The sequence below is a fragment of the Oncorhynchus kisutch genome, linkage group LG6, assembly GCF_002021735.2.
Source record: "Oncorhynchus kisutch isolate 150728-3 linkage group LG6, Okis_V2, whole genome shotgun sequence".
NCBI lineage: Eukaryota > Metazoa > Chordata > Actinopteri > Salmoniformes > Salmonidae > Oncorhynchus > Oncorhynchus kisutch.
Genome location: NC_034179.2, coordinates 20,078,767 through 20,099,617, shown reverse-complemented (window position 1 = coordinate 20,099,617; position 20,851 = coordinate 20,078,767). Strand labels below are relative to the sequence as shown.

Sequence of the window (20,851 nt, the reverse complement as noted above, 5' to 3'; positions counted from 1 at the left end):
GTCATAGACTGTTCGCTCTGCTACAAGCGGTACCGGAGCGACAAGTCTAGGACCAAAAGGCTCCTTAATACCTTCTACCCCCAAGCCATAAGATTGCTGAAAAATGTAGCCCCCCTTTGTTTTTACACTTTTGCTACTCACTGTTTATTATCTATGCATAGTCACTTTACCCATACCTACATGTACAAATTACCTCTACCCCCGCACATTGACTCGGTACCAGTTTGTAAGTGTGTGATGTGGGGGTTGGAGACGTGTTTATTTGGACATTACAAATAAGTTTTTTTTTTTTAAACAATGGCAACACTGCCATGTTGCACAGAGCCTTGCTGTTGGTAAACCACAATAGTGTCCAACTCTCAACTGTCTGCAGATGCACCTCCCCCAACTTCACTCCTTGACCCCTCCTCTACTTTTCGTCTAGCCTTACTGCTCAAACACACCCAATGTAACACAGATCGGGTTTAACAGGTTTAAAAGCATTCAATACATGTTTTGGGGGGACAATCAAGTCATATATTGCTAACTAACAACAAAATAAATTGTAGTGTTTGTGATCTAGGACTAGGTAATGACTAGCCCAATGGTGTAATTGCAGATGGGCAACCCTCTCCTTCAGCCTTTTTATTTATAGCCACCGATTATTAGGGCTGGAAATTGCCAGGGACCTCACGATACGATGTTAATCTCAGGTGCCGATACAATATGTATTGCAATTCTCCAGATTCTGTCACACCCCCACCTGCTCTCCTATCCGCTCACCCTCTCCAGCGCTGTCTACTAACCACCGGTTCTGCTCCCCATTATTACGCACACCTGGACTTCATCATCACCTTGATTACCTTCCCTTTATTTAGCCTCAGTCATCAGATGGTATTGGTTTGCTTTCATGTTCAGTATGCATCTCCTGTTATGTTCATTTTCCTGTCATCATTGACATCTTCTTCTGCACCTGCTTCCTGGCTCCCTTCGTGTATGTGACAGATTGTATATGTATTGTGATTCGATACTGCGATTTGATGTTCCAAACATATTGCTCACGAAATGTCTGCTGCAGCGAGACGTGAAAAATCGTTTTGATCAGTAATGGAACTAAAAGAGCTGAAAACACGTTGGCTGACTATTTAAAAACATCAAAAATATCTGAGTGCTGGTGCAGATACAGCCGAATAGCGCTAGTTAACACTACCTATTTTTACAAATCGATATTAGCGGAGTCCAAGTAGCGATATAATATCATCCAAAATAATACTGCGATATGGAGCGGCAGGTAGCCTAGAGCGTTGGACTTGTAACCAAAAGGTTGCAAGATTGAATCCCCGAGCTGACAAGGTAAAAATGTCGTTCTGCCCAAGACAGTTAACCCAGTGTTCCTAGGCCGTCATTGAAAATAAACATTTGTTCTTAACTGACTTGCCTAGTTAAATGAAGGTAAAATAAAAACTAAAATAAATATGTAACTATTGATTTCCCCCTTCACTACTGACGATCAGTTGGGCTACAGGTGATAATGCTTATTGCAAAACAGCATAATCTGATATGGACCAATATGTTATTTGGTTTAATGCTATTATATTGAGATTGTTTTTATTTTCATTCATTTTGAAGTAGAATGTCCTTTGAAAAAGTCACCGGAACTGACGGTCTCACAGTCGTTCTACAAAACCATATATTCACTGTCTCGAACGTGCCCCATCATTCACCGAGCATTCCTTCACGGCCTACTGTGATTGGCTACAGGTACACGTTCACGTGAAACCAGCATGCTTTATTTTATTTATATACCCAGTGAACCCAGTATGGCGTTTAAAGCAACGAGCCGGTGGCATGACTGAAACTGGGTACAGTTCGTGAAGTTGCGACAGGTCATTGATTTGTAGCAATTATAGTGTAACATTGCTGCAAAAGTGATCTCTATACCTACATTGTAGCCCACATATAAACGACACGGTAGAGGAGCTTTTACCGCTGATGACCGTGCAATGGTGATTTCTGACTGGTAGACGTACCCTAATCGCTTAATTAATTGCAAATATTTCTAACAAACTGCACAAGGTAAGTTTGTTTCTTGACTGAATAAAAATACAACTTGTGTTAGTTACTAACCACTCCAGTTTGCAGTGGTTAGTAACCTAGCCTATAACATTGAGTTCCGTTTTTGTTCCATATTCAAAGAAGCTGAAACCAGCGGTATATTCATTACGGAAACCGTTTAAGAACCAAACTGAGCAAAACTTGGAACTTCTATTGGACAAATTATTTTAGCTCCGTCCCCGCTTCGTTCCTTAGGTTCCGTTTAAGAAACGTTTTGCAACCGAATGGGCGGAATGAATATACCCCTGAAATAATAGAGCTGAAAACCTATCTAAATCTGGCGTAATACTAAATGCAGGACACCAATCTCATCTGGTATAATACTAAATACAGGACAACATGTGCGTAACACTGAGTAAATAATGGCCATATCGGTAGCATTACTGTTCTGAAATCCATGTAAGTGGTTAAAGTTTAGTAGTGTAGCCAAATAAATCTGTCAGATATAAGCTTTCGAGAACCCATGGGGGCATACAGCCAGCCCTATACAAGGCGCTAGCCAGAATAGGTTCGACCTGTGTATTCAGCAGTAAGTACAGCTGGAGAACCCCACAGGTCGGAACGCACTGACTCTATCAAATCGAAGATTATTAAAATACTAGTTTTTAATAAAACATATTTTTGTCCTCATACTATGTAGCAGAAGCCACAGCAGCCATTTTCATGTTGGTGACGGCGCGTAGAACATCGCTTTGAACCACAATGTATAGTCCAAGGGGGCGTGTTACTCTTATCAATCCATATATAGAATATGATCGTTCAAATTGAATAATATGAGTATGTTTAAATATCAAAATGTTCAGACGCACTCGTAAAAGTATTTAACTATTTAAAATGTTTACTTTAAAAAAAAAAAATACCATGTAAAATTGATTTTAATCACGTTTTCCCAAATGTTCTAATTTACCTTGTATGTTGAAATATTGGTGCACTTAGGAAAACTGAAGTGATTTCTAAAATGGTTCAAGTGGACGCTAATATTACAGTGCAGGACAGAGACCCAGTTCATCCACAGTAGTAAATGAATGTGGGCATTTGAGGTGAAATCTCTCACAGGCGCCCCAGAGCAGACAGGACAGCGGGTAAAGGAGAGTGCTGTGAGTCAAGGACTGGGACCTTTTGTGGGTGAGGTTTGTCACTGTTCACACACACACCGTTTCTCCCTGCAACTTCAGACTATAGGTATAATCTTCTAACGGCCATGGTGCGCTATGAGCACAACCAAGTGAAGAAACTGTTGGCTCTCTCACTGACATGCAAAGAGACCTAGGATTGAGTCCACGTCAGCCTGCACTCTGAATTTGCTAAAACGTTCTGCTGCCATGGTCTTAAGTGAACACTGTCAACTATGGGACCTTAAATGGACAGGTGTGCCTTTCCAAATCATGTCCAATCATTTTAATTTAATACAGGTGGACTCCAAACAATTTGTAGAAACATTTCAAGGATGATCAATGGAAACAGGATGCACCTGAGCTCAATTTCGAGTCTCGTAGCAAAGGGTTTGATTACTTTTGTAAAAAAAAAAGAAGGTATTTCAGTTATTTTAAAATAAATGTGCTAACATTTCCTAACCAATTTTCGCTTTGTTATTATGGGGTATTGTCTGTAGATTGAGGGGGAAAACAATTTAATCCATTTTAGAATAAGGTTGCAACGTAACAAAATGTGGAAAAGGTGAAGGGGGTCTGAATACTTTCCCGAATGCAATGTATGCTGCCTAGTCAGATATCAGAGGACTGATGACAGTGCTGCTGCTTCACCACCAAGACAAGACTAGCCAATCAAATGTGTCACGTACATGAAATGTAGGTATGGAGACAACAAATTAATTGATTGTTTGTTTGAGAAAAATACAAACAGCATTTCAGAAGGCTATAAATGATCACCTTCCCTTTTTTCAAATGACTACAAATGGTAAAGGCATGATTATTCACCTTGAAAAGGAAGGTTAGAGAATACCTTTTGGTAACTTAAACATTGATCTTATACAACATACAACCAGAGGCATGTGATGGCTGTACATAAATCGGGACCTCTGTCAGCTGAAATAAGCTATTTCCTTTAATGAAAGTCAAAGACGCTATGTTTCTCTGTGACTACACATGTAGCCTACTGTTGCATAATGTTTTGTGTGCAAATTCAGCAAGAATACTGTATGCATTTCACTAGAGAATTTGTTCTCTGGCAAACATTGTTTAAAGTAACTTGTCGAATGACAATTGTTTCTCCACAACTTTCTGGTATGTTTTTTTCTTTTTCTTCCCTTAGTGTATTTGGCCTTTTTCCTCAAGTCCACCAGGCTGATTGAATTTGCCATGCCGCTCTACCTGTCGAACGATGACTTCTGCTACAGGACCCCAAAATCACTGAAACCACTACGACCCTGTCTGAACCCTTGCCTGAGGTTCAAATCCTCTGCTCCTCCTAAGCAGATTAAATCAGAGGGCGCTATTCATGAGGAGAATGGGAAATCCAAAAGGCGAGTGTCCTTTGCCGACCACAATGGCCTGGCCCTCACCAAGGTGAAGGTTTATTCCCTGTTCGACAATGCCATTGACATTCCACTCAACATCACAGATCTGTTCAGCGCTGCGCTCAAATTAACAGATGAGGACAGACTGGTGCTGGATTTCACCCAGCCCTCTTCTGACTACCTGCTCTTCCGCCAGCGTTTGGAGACCGAGCTTGTCTGCTTGGAAAACTGCATGCTGAAAAAGAGGGCACTGGCTGGAACTGTGAAGGTAAAAAACCTGTCCTTCGAGAAGTCTCTAAAGGTGCGTTTGACCTTTGACACCTGGAAAAGCTACACCGACTTGGAGTGCCATTATGTCAAGGACACATACACGGGCTCGGACCGTGATACCTTCTCCTTCGAGGTTTCCCTTCCAGCTGCACTGATACCACACGAGAAGGTAGAGTTTGCCATCTGCTATGAAGTCAATGGCCAGACATACTGGGACAGCAACCAGGGCCAGAACTACAGGATTATCCGGTCTGCTCTGAAGAGTGATGGCCAGGGTAGCTTCAGCAGTACCCAGCAGATGCACTCCTTTGATTTGGGAATTCACTTCGATCACTACGGTAGTCCCAAGTGCTCCCATGGGATCTGCCCAGAGTGGCCAAGATATTCAGGATATGAGGAGATTCAACCTTACTACTGAAAAAAAAGTGATTCTTAAAGGAATACTTCAGGATTTTGGCAAGAAGAGTCGTATTAACTCGTAGATACCATTTGTCTCTGCGTGCAGTTTGAAGGAAGTTGCTAGCTAGCGCAATTGCTAACTAGTGTTAGCCCAATGACTGGAAGTCTTATGCGTATCTGCTAGCAGATACCCATAGACTTTGTCACTGTGCTAGCATTGGCTCGCAAAACTACCTCTAACTTCCTTCATACTGGACACAGACATAAAAATGGCTCTGGGGAAGTAGATAATGGGCCTCATTGCCAAAATCCCAAAGTATCCTTTTAAAGTGTGTTTTTGTTCAAAGGGCTGTTCCAGATCAGTTGTGAAAATGTTTAATTTCATTTAAAATTCACTCAACAGGAGGCCAGTCTTGCCATGCTCGGTGGAACAAAAGCAATACGAAAAAGAAAGGGGGTGTTATAAGGATATTAAGGTTTTTGGATGGGGGCTATATACTCTGTGGATGATCATATTTTCAATGCTTAGATGGGACATTTTACTGATTGCATGACCGGTTTAATAAACAGACATTTCTCAGTGTAGGTCTTTACTGGACCATCTATCTTTTGTAACTTATCTATGTGTTGAGATGAGCCATTGTTGACTCAACAGGAAAATTACACTAACTGCTAACACTAATTAATATAATATCAATGTAGCCTATTGAATATGAAATATATTTTTTATCACAAAAAAAGAAACAAAACAAGAGATTATGCATAACTGTCATGAAAGAGAAAAGAGCTATGGCTGATCTAGTTCAAAAAACAACTACTTGAATAGCTTTTCACTTATGATGATCTGTGTGATGCACATAACATGTATAAATGTCTGAATAATTGGAAGAACAGTGTTTCTAATTATGGATGTCAAACTCAGTGATTTTAAATCACTATTTGGAAACCAAATGTCCATGTCCTCTCAGGTCACATTTCTTGAGTTCTTTAATTTGATGTCTGTTAAGTAATAGACGACCTCAGAATTTAAATGGGGCCTTCAAGTCACTTCTGGATTTACACCATACGTTTGTACAAAGTTAATTCTGGTGTGGTTGTGTGTTATTAATTCCTTCCATTTTTAAAGGAGGGAATGGTAGGAATTAATTTGGGACTCAACTTAAGAAATGCACATTTCTGTCTGCTCATGTTTTCATTTACTCCAATTGAAATGTTTTACTGTGTTCACTATGCTGCTTGATTTAAATGTCATTGGATATGTTTTTAAAAACAAGTATTAGGATGGATTTTGTAGGTCAGATATTTTATCTTTTTAAGATGCTGTATTATATTGATTTTAAATAAATGTAAATAAATGTTCAGAGATCAAGAATATTTTGTTAGTTTAAACTCTGAAGTACAGAGGTGGTATTATTACTGTGGGTAATATGAAAAGCTTTATGATTACAAATCGCTAAATGATAATGGGTATCCTTTGAAGCAACCTATATCTACTCAGGGTTTTCTAAAACTAACCAGCTTCAGTTAGCTTCACATTCCCGCTCAGGCTTCATCCGTAATACGACAGTGGATATTGCTCGTCCGCCTGCCGCTAACTCAAGCAGGCTTGTAACTGCGCATGCATGTAGCACATGGCTACAAGTATGGGTAAATGCATATGTGGAGTTTCTGAAAGTGAGTGTATCAACAGCGATAGGCATTATACCAGTGCTCTGTAATTAGATGTTTTTTATTGAGGGTGTTTTTAGTTTCTTAACACGTTTTTATTGGTCAGTTCCCAACTGAAACAAGACTGGGAGATCTAAAAGACACTATTCTTGATAGAGAATCATACTGTGCCATTTGTTAACAAAACACACAAACACCTCACTTAGTCTTAATAGTAATGTTGATGTCAGTTATTAGTCTACCGGTTTATAATTTATTTATTTTTTATATCCGATCAAGAATAGACTGAGTTTCAGAAGAAAGGTCTTTGTTTCTGGCCATTTTGAGCCTGTAATCGAACCCACAAATGCTGACGCTCCAGATAATCAACTAATCTAAAGAAGGCCAGTTTTATTGCTTCTTTAATCAGACTGACAGTTTTCAGCTGTGATAATTTAATTGCAAAAGGGTTTTCTAATGATCAATTAGCTATTCCAAGCTTATTTTAAAAGGCTAACACAATATGCCATTGGAACACAGGAGTGATGGTTGCTGATAATGGGCCTCTGTACGCCAATAAGATATTCCATTTAAAAAATCAGCCGTTTCCAGCCACAATAGTCATTAACAAGGTCTACACTGTATTTCTGATCAATTTGATGTTATTTTAATGGACAAAAAGTGCTTTTCTTCCAGAAACAAGGACATTTTTATGTGATCCCAAACTTTTGAATTGTATGGTACCAGTCAACAGCTTGGACAGACCTACTCATTCAAGGGTTTTTCTATATTTTTACTATTTTCTACAATGGAGAATAATATGACGACATCAATACTATGAAATAATGCATATGGAATCATGTAGTAACCAAAAAGGGTTCAAATCCAAATATATTTGAGATTCTCCAAAGTAGCCACCCTTTGCTTTGATGGCAGCTTTGCACACTCTTGGCATTCTTTCAACCAGATTCATGAGATAGTCACCTGGAAAGTGTTTAAATTAACAGGTGTGCCTTGTTAAAAGGACATTAGTGGAATGTATTTCCTTAATGTGTTTGGGCCAATCAGTTGTGTTGTGACAAGGCTACCTTCTGGTATACAGAAGGTAGCCCTATTTGGTAAAATGCCAAGTCCATATGACAAGAACAGGTCAAATAAGCAAAGAGAAACAACAGTCCATTACTTTAAGACATGGTCAGTCAATGTGAAACATTTCAAGAACTTTGAAAGTTTCAAGTGCAGTTGCAAAAACCATCAAGCGCTATGATGAAACTGGCTCTCATGAGGACTGCCACACGAAAGGAAGACCCAGAGTTACCTCTGCTGCAGAGGATAAGTTCAATAAATAAAATAAAATAAATTGATATAGCCCTTACATCAGCTGATATCTCAAAGTGCTGTACAGAAACCCAGCCTAAAACCCCAAACAGCAAGCAATGCAGGTGTAGAAGCACAGTGGCTAGGAAAAACTCCCTAGAAAGGCCAAAACCTAGGAAGAAACCTAGAGAGGAACCAGGCTATGAGGGGTGGCCAGTCCTCTTCTGGCTGTGCCGGGTGGAGATTATAACAGGACATGGCCAAGATGTTAAAATGTTCATAAATGACCAGCATGGTCAAATAATAATCACAGTAGTTGTCGAGGGTGCAACAGGTCAGCACCTCAGGAGTAAATGTCAGTTGGTTTTTCATAGCCGATCATTGAGAGTATCTCTACCGCTCCTGCTGTCTCTAGAGAGTTGAAAACAGCAGGTCTGGGACACGTAGCATGTCCGGTGAACAGGTCAGGGTTCCATAACCTCAGGCATGGAACTGGAGCAGCAGCACGGCCAGGTGTACTGGGGACAGCAAGGAGTCATGCCAGGTAGTCCTGAGGCATGGTCCTAGGGCTCAGGTCCCCCAAAAGAGAGAATTAGAGAGAGCATACTTAAATTCATATATGACCCCGGGTTAATACTCCAGTTATAACAGACTGACCCTAGGCCCCTGACACATAAACTACTGCAGCATAAATACTGGAGGCTTAGACAGGAGGGGTCAGGAGACACTGTGGCCCCATCCGATGATACCCCCGGACAGGGCCAAACAGGCAGGATGTAACCCCACCCACTTTGCCAAAGCACAGCCCCCACACCACTAGAGGGATACCTTCAACCACCAACTTACCATCCTGAGACAAGGTGGAGTATAGCCCACAAAGATCTACGCCACGGCACAACCCAAGGAGGGGCACCAACCCAGACAGGAAGACAACATCAGTGACTCAACCCACTCAAGTGATGCACCCCTCCTAGGGACGGCATGGAAGAGCACCAGTAAGCCAGTGACTCTGCCGCTGTAATAGGGTTAGAGGCAGAGAATCCCAGTGGAGAGAGGGCAACCGGCTTGTCAGAGACTGCAAGGGCGGTTCATTGCTCCAGTGCCTTTCCGTTCACCTTCATACTCCTGGGCCAGACTACACTTAATCATAGGACCTACCGAAGAGATGAGTCTTCAATAAAGACTTAAAGGTTGAGAGTCTGCATCTCTCACATGGGTAGTCAGACCATTTCATAAAAATTGAGCTCTATAGGAGAAAGCCCTGCCTCCAGCTGTTTGCTTAGAAATTCTAGGGACAATTAGGAGGCCTGCGTCTTGTGACCGTAGCGTACGTGTAGGTATGTATGGCAGGACCAAATCGGAAAGATAGGTAGGAGCAAGCCCATGTAATGAAAGTAGAGCATTGCAGTAGTCTAACCTAGAAGTAACAAAAGCATGGATACATTTTTCTGCATCAATTTTGGACAGAAAATGTCTGATCTTTGCAATGTTACGCAGATGGAAAAAAGCTGTCCTTGAAACAATCTTGATATGTTTGTCAAAAGAGAGATCAGGGACCAGAGTAACGCCCAGGTACTTCAGTTTTACTTGAGACGACTGTACAACTTCAAGATTAATTGTCAGATTCAACAGAATATCTCTTTGTTTCTTGGGACCTAGAACAAGCATCTCTGAGTTATCAGCCTCAGAAATTGAAGCCAAAATAAATGCTTCACAGAATTCAAGTAAAAGACATCTCAACATCAACTGTTCAGAGGAGACTGTGTGAATCAGGCCTTCATGGTCAAATTGCTGCAAAGAAACCACTACTAAAGGACACCAATAAGAAGAGACTTGCTTGGGCTGAAGAAGGTTAAACCAAAGCCTTTATACCTTTTAAAGGGTTAATAAATTATGTTATGATAAACTGTAAGGTCTCGTCTTCAGGAGACCTGTGTGTGTGTGCGTGTGCGTGTGTGTTAACCTGTTTTGAGTGTTGTGACCTTCAGACACTATCAGAAGGCGTCTACATTCAGATTCCTTCTGTCTGGATCCCACCGTGGTTATCTGGTTTTCTGAGAACACAAGGCTGCCACAGACCTGATGAAACCAGCCACCTGTCAGAAGATGCTTACACTCATTCACATTGTTATGGCTCTATACTTGTGATGAAAGGTCCAAGTTTTGGTAAAACCCACTTCTGAGTCTTTACTTGCTGGTAAGATGGTTCCTGCTGTCAGTGGTAGGTTAGATTTATTAAAATGTTGTTGCTAGGGAAAGTTATGTAAGGGGGATTTGGGAGGCTATATGAGTTATATATATATGATATATATATATGAGTTATATGAGAACTTGGGGAGAGCTATCATATACTGTTATACAGTACACTGTATCAACTTCTGCCTACAATTGTATTACTAAAAGGAGTATTTTAATACTTCAAGAGTCTGTTTCCATTACTAATGTATGTTTGATAATTATATAGACCTGATTATTTGTTGAAGAAATTGACCAACAGGGCCAAGAAACACGAGCAATGGACATTATACCGGTGTAAATCTGTACATTTTTTGGTTCCAACCGCCGTGCCTTTGAGACGCAGAGTATGTGAACGGATGATCTCTGCATGTGTGGTTCCCACTGTGAAGCATGGAGGTGTGATGGTGTGGGTGTATCTAATCGCAATACACATAGAATTGTGAGAATCGCAATACATATCGTATCCATACCTAAGTATCGTCATATCGTATTGTGAGGTTCCTGGTGATTCCCAGGTCATGACTTTTCCCCTGTCAAACTTTATTCACACATACACATTTTTAGAAACAACTGCTCTAAAATGTGTGTATAAAACATTTTCTACCAGCTGTAGAAGGCTGTATTGGTCCGCTAATACAGCTGTTGTAAAGTCTCAGTGCACTACTTTAGTGAAAATTCAAGAGGGAGGGAATCTGATTTAATTGGTCTTCAACTTGTGACAGAGCAGTGGTGCTTGACTTGGTCAAGTGCAGTCCATAGTGCCGTACCGGCACTTAATATTTTGGAGGAATTGCGTTCCACCTCTTCTATGAAACTAAGTAGCCTATTGCCGGCCCAGATACACACAATGAGGCAAAATCGATTGGGATCAGACACAGCAGCCTTCCGTTGTCAATGCTTGCTTTTTCATGTAGGCTGTAATAATAGTCATGAACATTTGGTTAAAAGACATGGAAAATGTGTATAAACCCTTAACAGGGAATAATCAGGTATCTTTAGCATAATGTAATTTGTGTATTTCTGTGAACATAGTCTAATGGACAGACTTGGAAAAAGATAGCGCCTGCACTTCTTTCATCCCAAGTCAAGAACTGTGGCAGAGTCATTTCATTCATGGTAAGTGGAATTAGCCGTGTTAGCCTGCCCTGGAACAAGTTAGGATTCGTTAGCATAGAATTGGATCTGTATAAAAATGAATGAATGAATGTATTATGAAAATTGTATAACTGCCTTAATTTTGCTTGACCACAACTAATGAGGATCCATAATACATACAAATACTGTTGACCAAAGTTACATCGCTAACCCCTCAAACCTGCTTCATAGGATACCCCTCACTGGCACTCAGGGCTAAAAGAATATGGATCCAAAAATGGATATAGGAACTGCAGAACTCAGAGGAGGTCAGAGACCTAGTAGTGTGGTGCCAGGACAACAAACTCACTCAACGTGAGTAAGACAAAGGAGATTATAGTGGACTACAGGAAAAGGAGGGCCGAACACGCCCCCATTCACATCGACGGGGCTATAGTGGAGCGGATCGAGAGATTCAAGTTCCTTGGTGTCCACATCACCAACAAACTATCATGGTCCAAACACACCAAGACAGTCGTGAAGAGGACACGACAATGCATTTTCCCCCCTCAGGAGACTGAAAAGATTAGCATGGGTCCCCAGATCCTCAAAAATGTCTACAGCTGCACTATCGAGAGCAGCTGCTTGGCATCCGACCGTAAGGCGCTACAGAGAGTAGTGCCTACAACCCAGTACATCACTGGAGCCAAGCTTCCTGCCATTCAGGACCTATATACTAGGCAATGTCAGAGGAACAGCATTCTTACATAGGTATTCCTCTTGTCCAGATGGGATAGGGCAGTGTGCAGTGTGATGGTGATTGCATCTTCTGTGGATCTATTGAGGCGGCAAGCAAATTGAAGTGGGTCTAGTGTGTCAGGTAAGGTAGAGGTGATATAATCCTAAACTAGCCTCTCAAAGAACTTCCTGATGACAGAAGTGAGTGCTACGGGGCGATAGTCATTTACTTCAGTCACCTTTGCTTTCTTGGGTACAGGAACAATGGTGGGCATCTTGAAGCAAGTGGGTACAGCAGACTGGGATAGGGAGAGATTGAATATGTCCGTGAACACTCCAGCCAGCTGGTCTGTGCATGCTCTGAGGATGCGGCGAGGGATGCTGTCTGAGCTGGCAGCTTTGTGAGGTTTAACACGCTTAAATGTCTTACTCAAGTCAGCCACGGAGAAGGAGAGCCCACGGTCCTTGATAGCGGGCCGTGTTGTTGGCCCTGTGTTATCCTCAAAGTGGGCGAAGAAGGTGTTTAGCTTGTCCAGAAGCAAGAAGTCGGTGTCCGTGGCTGGTTTTCCCTTTGTAGTCTGTGATTGTCTGTAGACCCTGCCACATATGTCTCGTGTCTGAGCCGTTGACTTGCGACTCCACTTTGTCTCTATACTGATGTTGTGCCTGTTTGATTGCCTTGCGGAGGGAATAAATACACTGTTTGTATTCAGCCATATTCCCAGTCACCTTTCCATGGTTAAATGCGGTGCCTCGCCCATTCAGTTTTGCGCAAATGCTGCTAACTATCCACAGTTTCTGGTTAGGGTAGGTTTTAATAGTCACAGTGGGTACAACATTTCCTATACCCTTCCTGATGAACTCAGTCACCATATCCATGTATTCGTTGATGTTATTCTCAGAGGCAACCCAGAACATATCCCAGTCTGTGTGATCAAAACAATCTTAAAGTGTGGATTCCGATTGGTCAGACCACCGTTGAATAGTCCTTAGCACGGGTACTTCCTGTTTGACTTTCTGCCTATAGGAAGGGAGGAGCAAAATGGAGTCGTGATCAGATTTGCCAAAGAGAGGGCGGGGGAGGGCCTCATAGACATCCTGGAAGTTGGAGTAGTAGTGGTCAAGTGTTTTAGCAGCGCGAGTACGACAGTCAATGTGTTGATAGAACTTCGGTTTTCCTCAAATTTGCTTTGTCAAAATCCCTAGCTACAAGAAATTCGGCCTCGGGATATGTGGTTTCCAGTTTGCATAAAGTCCAGTGAAGTTCTTGAGGGGGAATATACACGGCTTGAGGGGGAATATACACGGCTGTGACTACAACCAAAGATAATTATTTGGGGAGGTAATACGGTCGGCATTTGTTTGTGAGGTATTCTAGGTCGAGATTCTGTATGTTATCACGATCACACCACGAGTGGTTAATCATGAATAGTATTGGGGCACTTCCTGATGCCAAGAGTGTGCAAAGCTATCATCAAAGCAAAGGGTGGCTACTTTGAAGAATCTCAAATATAAAATATATTTTTGATTTGTTTAACACTTTTTTGGGTACTACATGATTCCATATGCGTTATTTCATAGTTTTGATGTCTTCACTATTATTCTACAATGTAGAAAATAGTCAAAATAAAACCCTTGAATGAGTAGGTGTGTCAACTTTTGACTGGTACTGTATATACAGTGCCTTGCGAAAGTATTCGGCCCCCTTGAACTTTGCGACCTTTTGCCACATTTCAGGCTTCAAACATAAAGATATAAAACTGTATTCTTTTGTGAAGAATCAACAACAAGTGGGACACAATCATGAAGTGGAACAACATTTATTGGATATTTCAAACTTTTTTAACAAATCAAAAACTGAAAAATTGGGCGTGCAAAATTATTTAGCCCCTTTACTTTCAGTGCAGCAAACTCTCTCCAGAAGTTCAGTGAGGACCTCTGAATGATCCAATGTTGACCTAAATGACTAATTATGATAAATACAATCCACCTGTGTGTAATCAAGTCTCCGTATAAATGCACCTGCACTGTGATAGTCTCAGAGGTCCGTTAAAAGCGCAGAGAGCATCATGAAGAACAAGGAACACACCAGGCAGGTCCGAGATACTGCTGTGAAGAAGTTTAAAGCCAGATTTGGATACAAAAAGATTTCCCAAGCTTTAAACATCCCAAGGAGCACTGTGCAAGCGATAATATTGAAATGGAAGGAGTATCAGACCACTGCAAATCTACCAACACCTGGCCGTCCCTCTAAACTTTCAGCTCATACAAGGAGAAGACTGATCAGAGATGCAGCCAAGAGGCCCATGATCACTCTGGATGAACTGCAGAGATCTACAGCTGAGGTGGAAGACTCTGTCCATAGGACAACAATCAGTCGTATATTGCACAAATCTGGCCTTTATGGAAGAGTGGCAAGAAGAAAGCCATTTCTTAAAGATATCCATAAAAAGTGTCGTTTAAAGTTTGCCACAAGCCACCTGGGAGACACACCAAACATGTGGAAGAAGGTGCTCTGGTCAGATGAAACCAAAATTGAACTTTTTGGCAACAATGCAAAACGTTATGTTTGGCGTAAAAGCAACACAGCTCATCACCCTGAACACACCATCCCCACTGTCAAACATGGTGGTGGCAGCATCATGGTTTGGGCCTGCTTTTCTTCAGCAGGGACAGGGAAGATGGTTAAAATTGATGGGAAGATGGATGGAGCCAAATACAGGACCATTCTAGAAGAAAACCTGGAGTCTGCAAAAGACCTGAGACTGGGACGGAGATTTGTCTTCCAACAAGACAATGATCCAAAACATAAAGCAAAATCTACAATGGAATGGTTCAAAAATAAACATATCCAGGTGTTAGAATGGCCAAGTCAAAGTCCAGACCTGAATCCAATCGAGAATCTGTGGAAAGAACTGAAAACTGCTGTTCACAAATGCTCTCCATCCAACCTCACTGAGCTCGAGCTGTTTTGCAAGGAAGAATGGGAAAAAATGTCAGTCTCTCGATGTGCAAAACTGATAGAGACATACCCCAAGCGACTTACAGCTGTAATCGCAGCAAAAGGTGGCGCTACAAAGTATTAACTTAAGGGGGCTGAATAATTTTGCACGCCCAATTTTTCAGTTTTTGATTTGTTAAAAAAGTTTGAAATATCCAATAAATGTCGTTCCACTTCATGATTGTGTCCCACTTGTTGTTGATTCTTCACAAAAAAAAACAGTTTTATATCTTTATGTTTGAAGCCTGAAATGTGGCAAAAGGTCGCAAAGTTCAAGGGGGCCGAATACTTTCGCAAGGCACTGTACATACAATATTTAATTTGGATAAAAAAACGAAATAATTTTGACATTTTGAATCTAAAAACAGTTTTAAGTCAAACTCGTTAAGGCCAAGTTGCGACAGTGTGTTGAGCCTGTGGATCCAGAAAGATTCCCATTGAAGAAGTTTCCTCTCAATGTCCCCTCCCCTGCGTGACATCTTGACCAATTCTATTCCAATGTATCTCAAAGAACTAATAGGATGTCCAGCTTGTACAAAATGAACAGCAAACAGAATTTTTTGTCTCACAAGTCGGTATATTGCTGCGGTGCTCACTGATCCGGGTCTTTAGGCTTCTACAGGTTTTCCCTATGTAAGACAGACCGCAAGAACATTTCAATATGTAAACATTGGTTGACATGCAGGTAATCAGTCTTTTGATCTTACATCTTCATCCTGTGCAGGGGTGGGTAAATTAGTCACATTTGTACTTGAAACTGCATTGAGCACATTGGCCACATTTGTAATTACCCTCCGGAACCTTGTCCAAGAAGTTTCCCTTTTCTCTGGTGGATAATCAAATTTGACCACAATGTCTTTCACGTTTGGGGGTCTTTTAAAGACCATACTTGAGTGATATTTAAAGATGGGTTTCAATTGTGGGCCACTATCAATAATGTACCAGTGCTTCCTGATAATGTCTTTAAATGCCTTCCCCAATGGTGAGTATTGGGTGAAGAGTGGGGGACATGTTCTGCGTTTTCTTTAACTTTTGGAAGAAGGCGTTCCAACTGTGTTAGCCCTTCAAAACGATCATTGGTATCTTTTGCCCAATTGTCTTTGTACCCCCTTTCCTTAAACCTTTGTGTGGGGTACATGGTCTGTTTCTGGTAAGAAGCATCAGAGTTGCATACTCTTCTGGTGCGGCTGAATTGATTTACAGGGAGACTTTTAATAATTAGACGTGGAGGAAAGCTCACCTCTGAGGAAGGTGTTCCTGTCCGTAGGTTTCCTATTGAGGAGGGGTCTGGATTCAGCACCACCTCTTGTTCTACCCGTGTGGCTAGATGGAGTAGGCCTACAGCGCCATCTACTGGTCGCGTCGGGGACAAGTTGTTGACAACTGCAATATTAGCCCATCCCTTTTTCTAACCTTAACCTAATTTTCCTAACCTGTTATGTACACAAACCATCTGTGCCGTCGACAAATCATGATTATCACCACACCGGAATGTTTGTTTATTTTTCACACACTATAACTTAATCAAATTATTCCGACAACGTGTCTTGTCAGAACAAGATTGGAAAACCATGAATAAAACAGTGGTTTTCTATTATCATATAACGTTGATCAGCGCTACACTTCGGATATAAAAAGAATGTCATGTGCGTAGTGGAGCACTGACGAGTGAAGAAAGCGCGGAAACAGTCAAGAGGACAGGATGATTGGCTGCCAACAACACAGTTAAGATATACCCTACCAGTTAGTTAGCAACTAGCAAGCTAACCCCCCTCCCAAATTGATTGAGACAATCCTATGTCAAAAATGGAGGAATACAAAGAGAATATTCAAGACAGGGGTGGCAATGTGAAATTGTCCTCTAAACCGGAGGAAGATGACAAGGTTAGTAGCTACTGCTAACTAGCTTGCAAGATTGGAGTAGAAATAGAATCCAGGGATATGTTAAACTAGCTAGGAAGCTACAGTACCTACTTATGTGACTAACATTGACGGTACATTCCTTCCTATATGTCAAAGTCTTGCAGCAGAGTCAGAGTTTGTAGTAACATCGGTGAACCCGTCCCTCAAGCATCTCCTACTCACGAGGACTTCAGTGATCCTGTTTACAAAGACATTGCTCTTGCAAATGGACATATCAACCGCATGAACAAGGATGAGCTTCGTGCCAAACTGGCAGAATTGAAGCTTGACACAAGGTATGTAGGAACACTTGTTTCAGTTGCTAAGGAATTGTGCTGTATGTAATCAAATACCACGTTACAATCCTGCAATTAGTGTAGTGTTTCAGCAGGAGATGGCTACAATCATAATCCACTGGAGACCAGGGGCGTAATCATTAGTCCAAACTAAATCGAGATTTTTTTTATTTGACAAATTCAGGTTGGTCCCTCCCCATTCTGTTTGCTCCTGTTTTTAAGAAACGTTTTGCAACAGAACCAGCTTCATGAATATTCCCCAGGATCTCTGTGTTAGGAAATCCCAGAGCTGCTAGACATGCCACTGAAGTTCCATTCCACTGAATGTCAAATTAACCCAATTTGTGTGTGTAGTGGTGTGAAGGATGTGATGAAGAAGCGGTTGAAGAACTACTACAAGAAACAGAAGCTGTCGATGACGCAGTCTGTAACAGCGGGTGACGCCACGGATACCTACTACGACTACATCTGCGTGGTGGACTTTGAAGCAACGTGTGAACAGGACAACCCCGCTGACTTCACTCATGAAATCATTGAGTTCCCAGTGGTTCTGCTCAACACGCACACTTTAGAGATTGTGAGTGGGAATGGAGGGGACATTGTTAGAAGCAATGCATTGTTAGGCTTGTGTGTACAATCATACAGGTCATAGATGTATAGATTTTCGATTTAACTTTAGTTGTTGATGAAAATAATACACAAATGTTTTGGTATCATGATTGACACTGGTTTTACTTGTAGGAAGACACCTTTCAGGAATATGTCAGACCAGAAGTCAACACACAGCTGTCAGAGTTCTGTGTAAAGTTGACAGGAATAACACAGGTGAGACACCAGGCATAGACATTGACTGAACTATTTTGCATTGTATGATTCAAAATACTTCACACTATGTAATGTTCATATAAGAGTTTGTAACTGCTTTTTTTTGGGCCAGAAAATGGTGGATGAAGCTGACACGTTCCCTGATGTCCTTGAGCGGGTTGTGCTTTGGCTTCAGGAGAAAGAGCTTGGCACAAAATACAAATACACTCTTCTTACAGACGGGTACGTCAGTGTGAGCAGAGGGTACTAACACTGCTTTGGTGTATTAATGATAACGCTAGCAAGATATTAAGTGTTCTCATTAGTATATCTACACCGTGCTTCTACACCTGCATTGCTTGCTGTTTGGGGTTTTAGGCTGGGTTTCTGTACAGCACTTTGAGATATCAGCTGATGTACGAAGGGCTATATAAATACATTTGATTTGATATAACTATGTGCTTTTGTTATTTCCACAGATCTTGGGACATGAGCAAGTTCATGAACACCCAGTGCCGTTTAAATCGTCTCAGATTTCCACAGTTTGCAAAGAAGTGGATCAACATCAAAAAGTTATACGGGAACTTCTATAAGGTTTTTTGTATGATATGAAATTAGGTGAAATCTCTCTAAATGTAGAAGAATGTAAGACATTCCTTAGATACACTATGTTGAGTAGAATCTTCCCTTTTCCACAGGTCCCTCTCACCCAGACCAAGCTGAGTTGCATGCTTGAGAAGCTGGGACTAAAATACGAGGGCCGTCCTCACTCTGGCCTGGATGACTCGCGCAATATCGCCCACATTGCAATGCGCATGCTGCAAGACGGCTGCCAACTGCGCATCAACGAGCGCATGCACGAAGGACAGCTGCGGGCTGTGCCCAGCTCTGCCCCTGTGGAAGGAGCCCCACCCCCACATACCCCCTGCAGCAGAGACTAGACCTCGGCTCTGCATCCCCTGGCTCTGAGAGTCCTGCATTGAGGCCTCCAAGCAGGCATCCCATATCTGTTTTACCCCCATGGCTTTAAAAAAAATCATAGCACTTTCCCACTCAATCGAAGGGTCTTTTTTTTCTCCAAATTGTGGGACTGTGTGGATAGTCGTTTAATTGGACTAGTAGTGCCACTTACCACAATGTGAATTTTGCTGCTGCCTTTTGACATTCTACAGTAGGACTAAGACATATGCTAGGGATTTTCTTTAAAGACTGATTTTTAAATGTGTCTTTCATATTGTCTGCAAACAAAAAAATCTTTGCTGCGAACTCTCGAAGGCTGTGTTTAAACAGGCAACCCACTTTTGATCTTTTGCCACTAATTAACCGTTTGACCAATCAGATCTCTTGCCCATAATTGGGTAAAAGATCAGTGGGCAAAAGAACACATATGGGCTGCTAGTGTAAAGCTGCCAAATTTACTTGACTGTGTCTGTTAGAGGCCTTCCATGAGTTTATTTTTACAGAGCACACAAGGCTTTTAAAATTGGTTCAAGACAATTGAGGATGTCGGCTTTAAGTTTGGTGTAAGCAATGCATATACTTTTTGATTTACATTATACATTTCTGCACATGCGAACAATGTCTGAACTATTTAGCTATTGTCTTAACAATTTCTTTTATTACTAATAAATATGTATTAACTCCAGTAATTATACTGCCTTGTTACTTCTTTTTTTTTTTTTAGCAACTAAAATGTACTTATATTTTCTATTAATTTCCTGATACGGGTAATTATATAAATGTATATTATTATACTGCTTAACTATTGCCTGTTCTGGTTAATAGGAGTTAGTAGTGGGTGATCATTTTTAGCCTGCTTTCTTCACTTTCTGGGGGCACAGTATAGTTTTAAAGGCCTTTGACAGTCCTTGACATGTATTGTCTGTCTGGTTTTTGTTGTGCTGCTTTTTATAATCGATTTGAACTTGGACTCGATATACAGTGCCAATTGATCGATGGATAAGGACAATTGTTATACACACTAGCATAACATTTGCATTAAATCTTTCAATGTACAATTGGTACAACCCCTAACATTTCTAACACGTCTGTGCTTCATTGCATCAGGTTCAAGAGAATTGGTTTTGTACATAACAAAAAGGACTAATCAAATTTCTACCATAAGCGGTAAATCTAGGATTTCTAGTTAAATAAAATACATTTGGTGACGTAATGGTTTTGCTAAACCCAGTGCAGTCGCGTCATAGCCATTAGATGGAGACAAAGCACATAACGCGCCGAAAGAACACGCACTGTTTCCCATCAAGAGAAAGTGGTACGTGTTTTGTATTTGTCCCAGTGAGTCATGTTTGCACCATGTCAATTTCAATGTCTGCTACTGAAAATAACCTTTCCGCAGAGAGATTTTTTTTTATCTTCCGCAATAACATATCTGGTGTTCGATCGAAATAGTATTGCAGAAACTACATTCTTTATACTCTGGTCTTTTTCTTATAAAATAATTTGATATCCAATCTGACCAGAATTATTATGGAAAAATTTGTTTAATATAAAATAATACATGTAACTTTCTCAACTCAATGGGTGTGGAAAATAGATGTAAAAAAGTAATCTAAATAAAAAGGAAAACACCTC

The 20,851-nt window shown here is 41.1% G+C and overlaps 2 protein-coding genes across 4 annotated transcripts; both read left to right on the top strand.

The window, feature by feature from the left end:
• Positions 1–883: 883 nt before the first annotated feature.
• Positions 884–6,429, top strand: LOC109892479 (protein phosphatase 1 regulatory subunit 3B-like). 3 transcript variants are annotated; one of them, XM_020485040.2, is made up of 2 exons: positions 884–973; positions 4,366–6,429. In XM_020485040.2, exons 1-2 carry the CDS (start codon positions 913–915, stop codon positions 5,256–5,258), a joined length of 954 nt encoding a protein of 317 aa, XP_020340629.1. In that variant the 5' UTR covers positions 884–912; the 3' UTR covers positions 5,259–6,429. The 3 variants fall into 3 exon arrangements, with proteins under 3 accessions (XP_020340629.1, XP_020340630.1, XP_031682221.1); XM_020485041.2 differs by lacking the exon at positions 884–973 and adding an exon at positions 1,698–2,055; XM_031826361.1 differs by lacking the exon at positions 884–973 and adding an exon at positions 3,610–3,902.
• Positions 6,430–16,670: 10,241 nt separating this feature from the next.
• Positions 16,671–19,908, top strand: LOC109892478 (3'-5' exoribonuclease 1). The gene is made up of 7 exons (XM_020485039.2): positions 16,671–17,138; positions 17,274–17,452; positions 17,807–18,029; positions 18,194–18,277; positions 18,390–18,499; positions 18,736–18,850; positions 18,955–19,908. Exons 1-7 carry the CDS (start codon positions 17,052–17,054, stop codon positions 19,195–19,197), a joined length of 1,041 nt encoding a protein of 346 aa, XP_020340628.1. The 5' UTR covers positions 16,671–17,051; the 3' UTR covers positions 19,198–19,908.
• Positions 19,909–20,851: the final 943 nt, after the last annotated feature.

Coding starts and splice junctions, on each gene's coding strand:
- LOC109892479 (XM_020485040.2), top strand. CDS start 913: ATGTTCATTTTCCTGTCATCATTGACATCTTCTTCTGCACCTGCTTCC. Junction 974..4,365: donor TGCTTCCTGGCTCCCTTCGT/GTATGTGACAGA, acceptor TTCTTCCCTTAG/TGTATTTGGCCTTTTTCCTC.
- LOC109892478 (XM_020485039.2), top strand. CDS start 17,052: ATGTCAAAAATGGAGGAATACAAAGAGAATATTCAAGACAGGGGTGGC. Junction 17,453..17,806: donor GAATTGAAGCTTGACACAAG/GTATGTAGGAAC, acceptor TTGTGTGTGTAG/TGGTGTGAAGGATGTGATGA. Junction 18,851..18,954: donor TATACGGGAACTTCTATAAG/GTTTTTTGTATG, acceptor CCTTTTCCACAG/GTCCCTCTCACCCAGACCAA.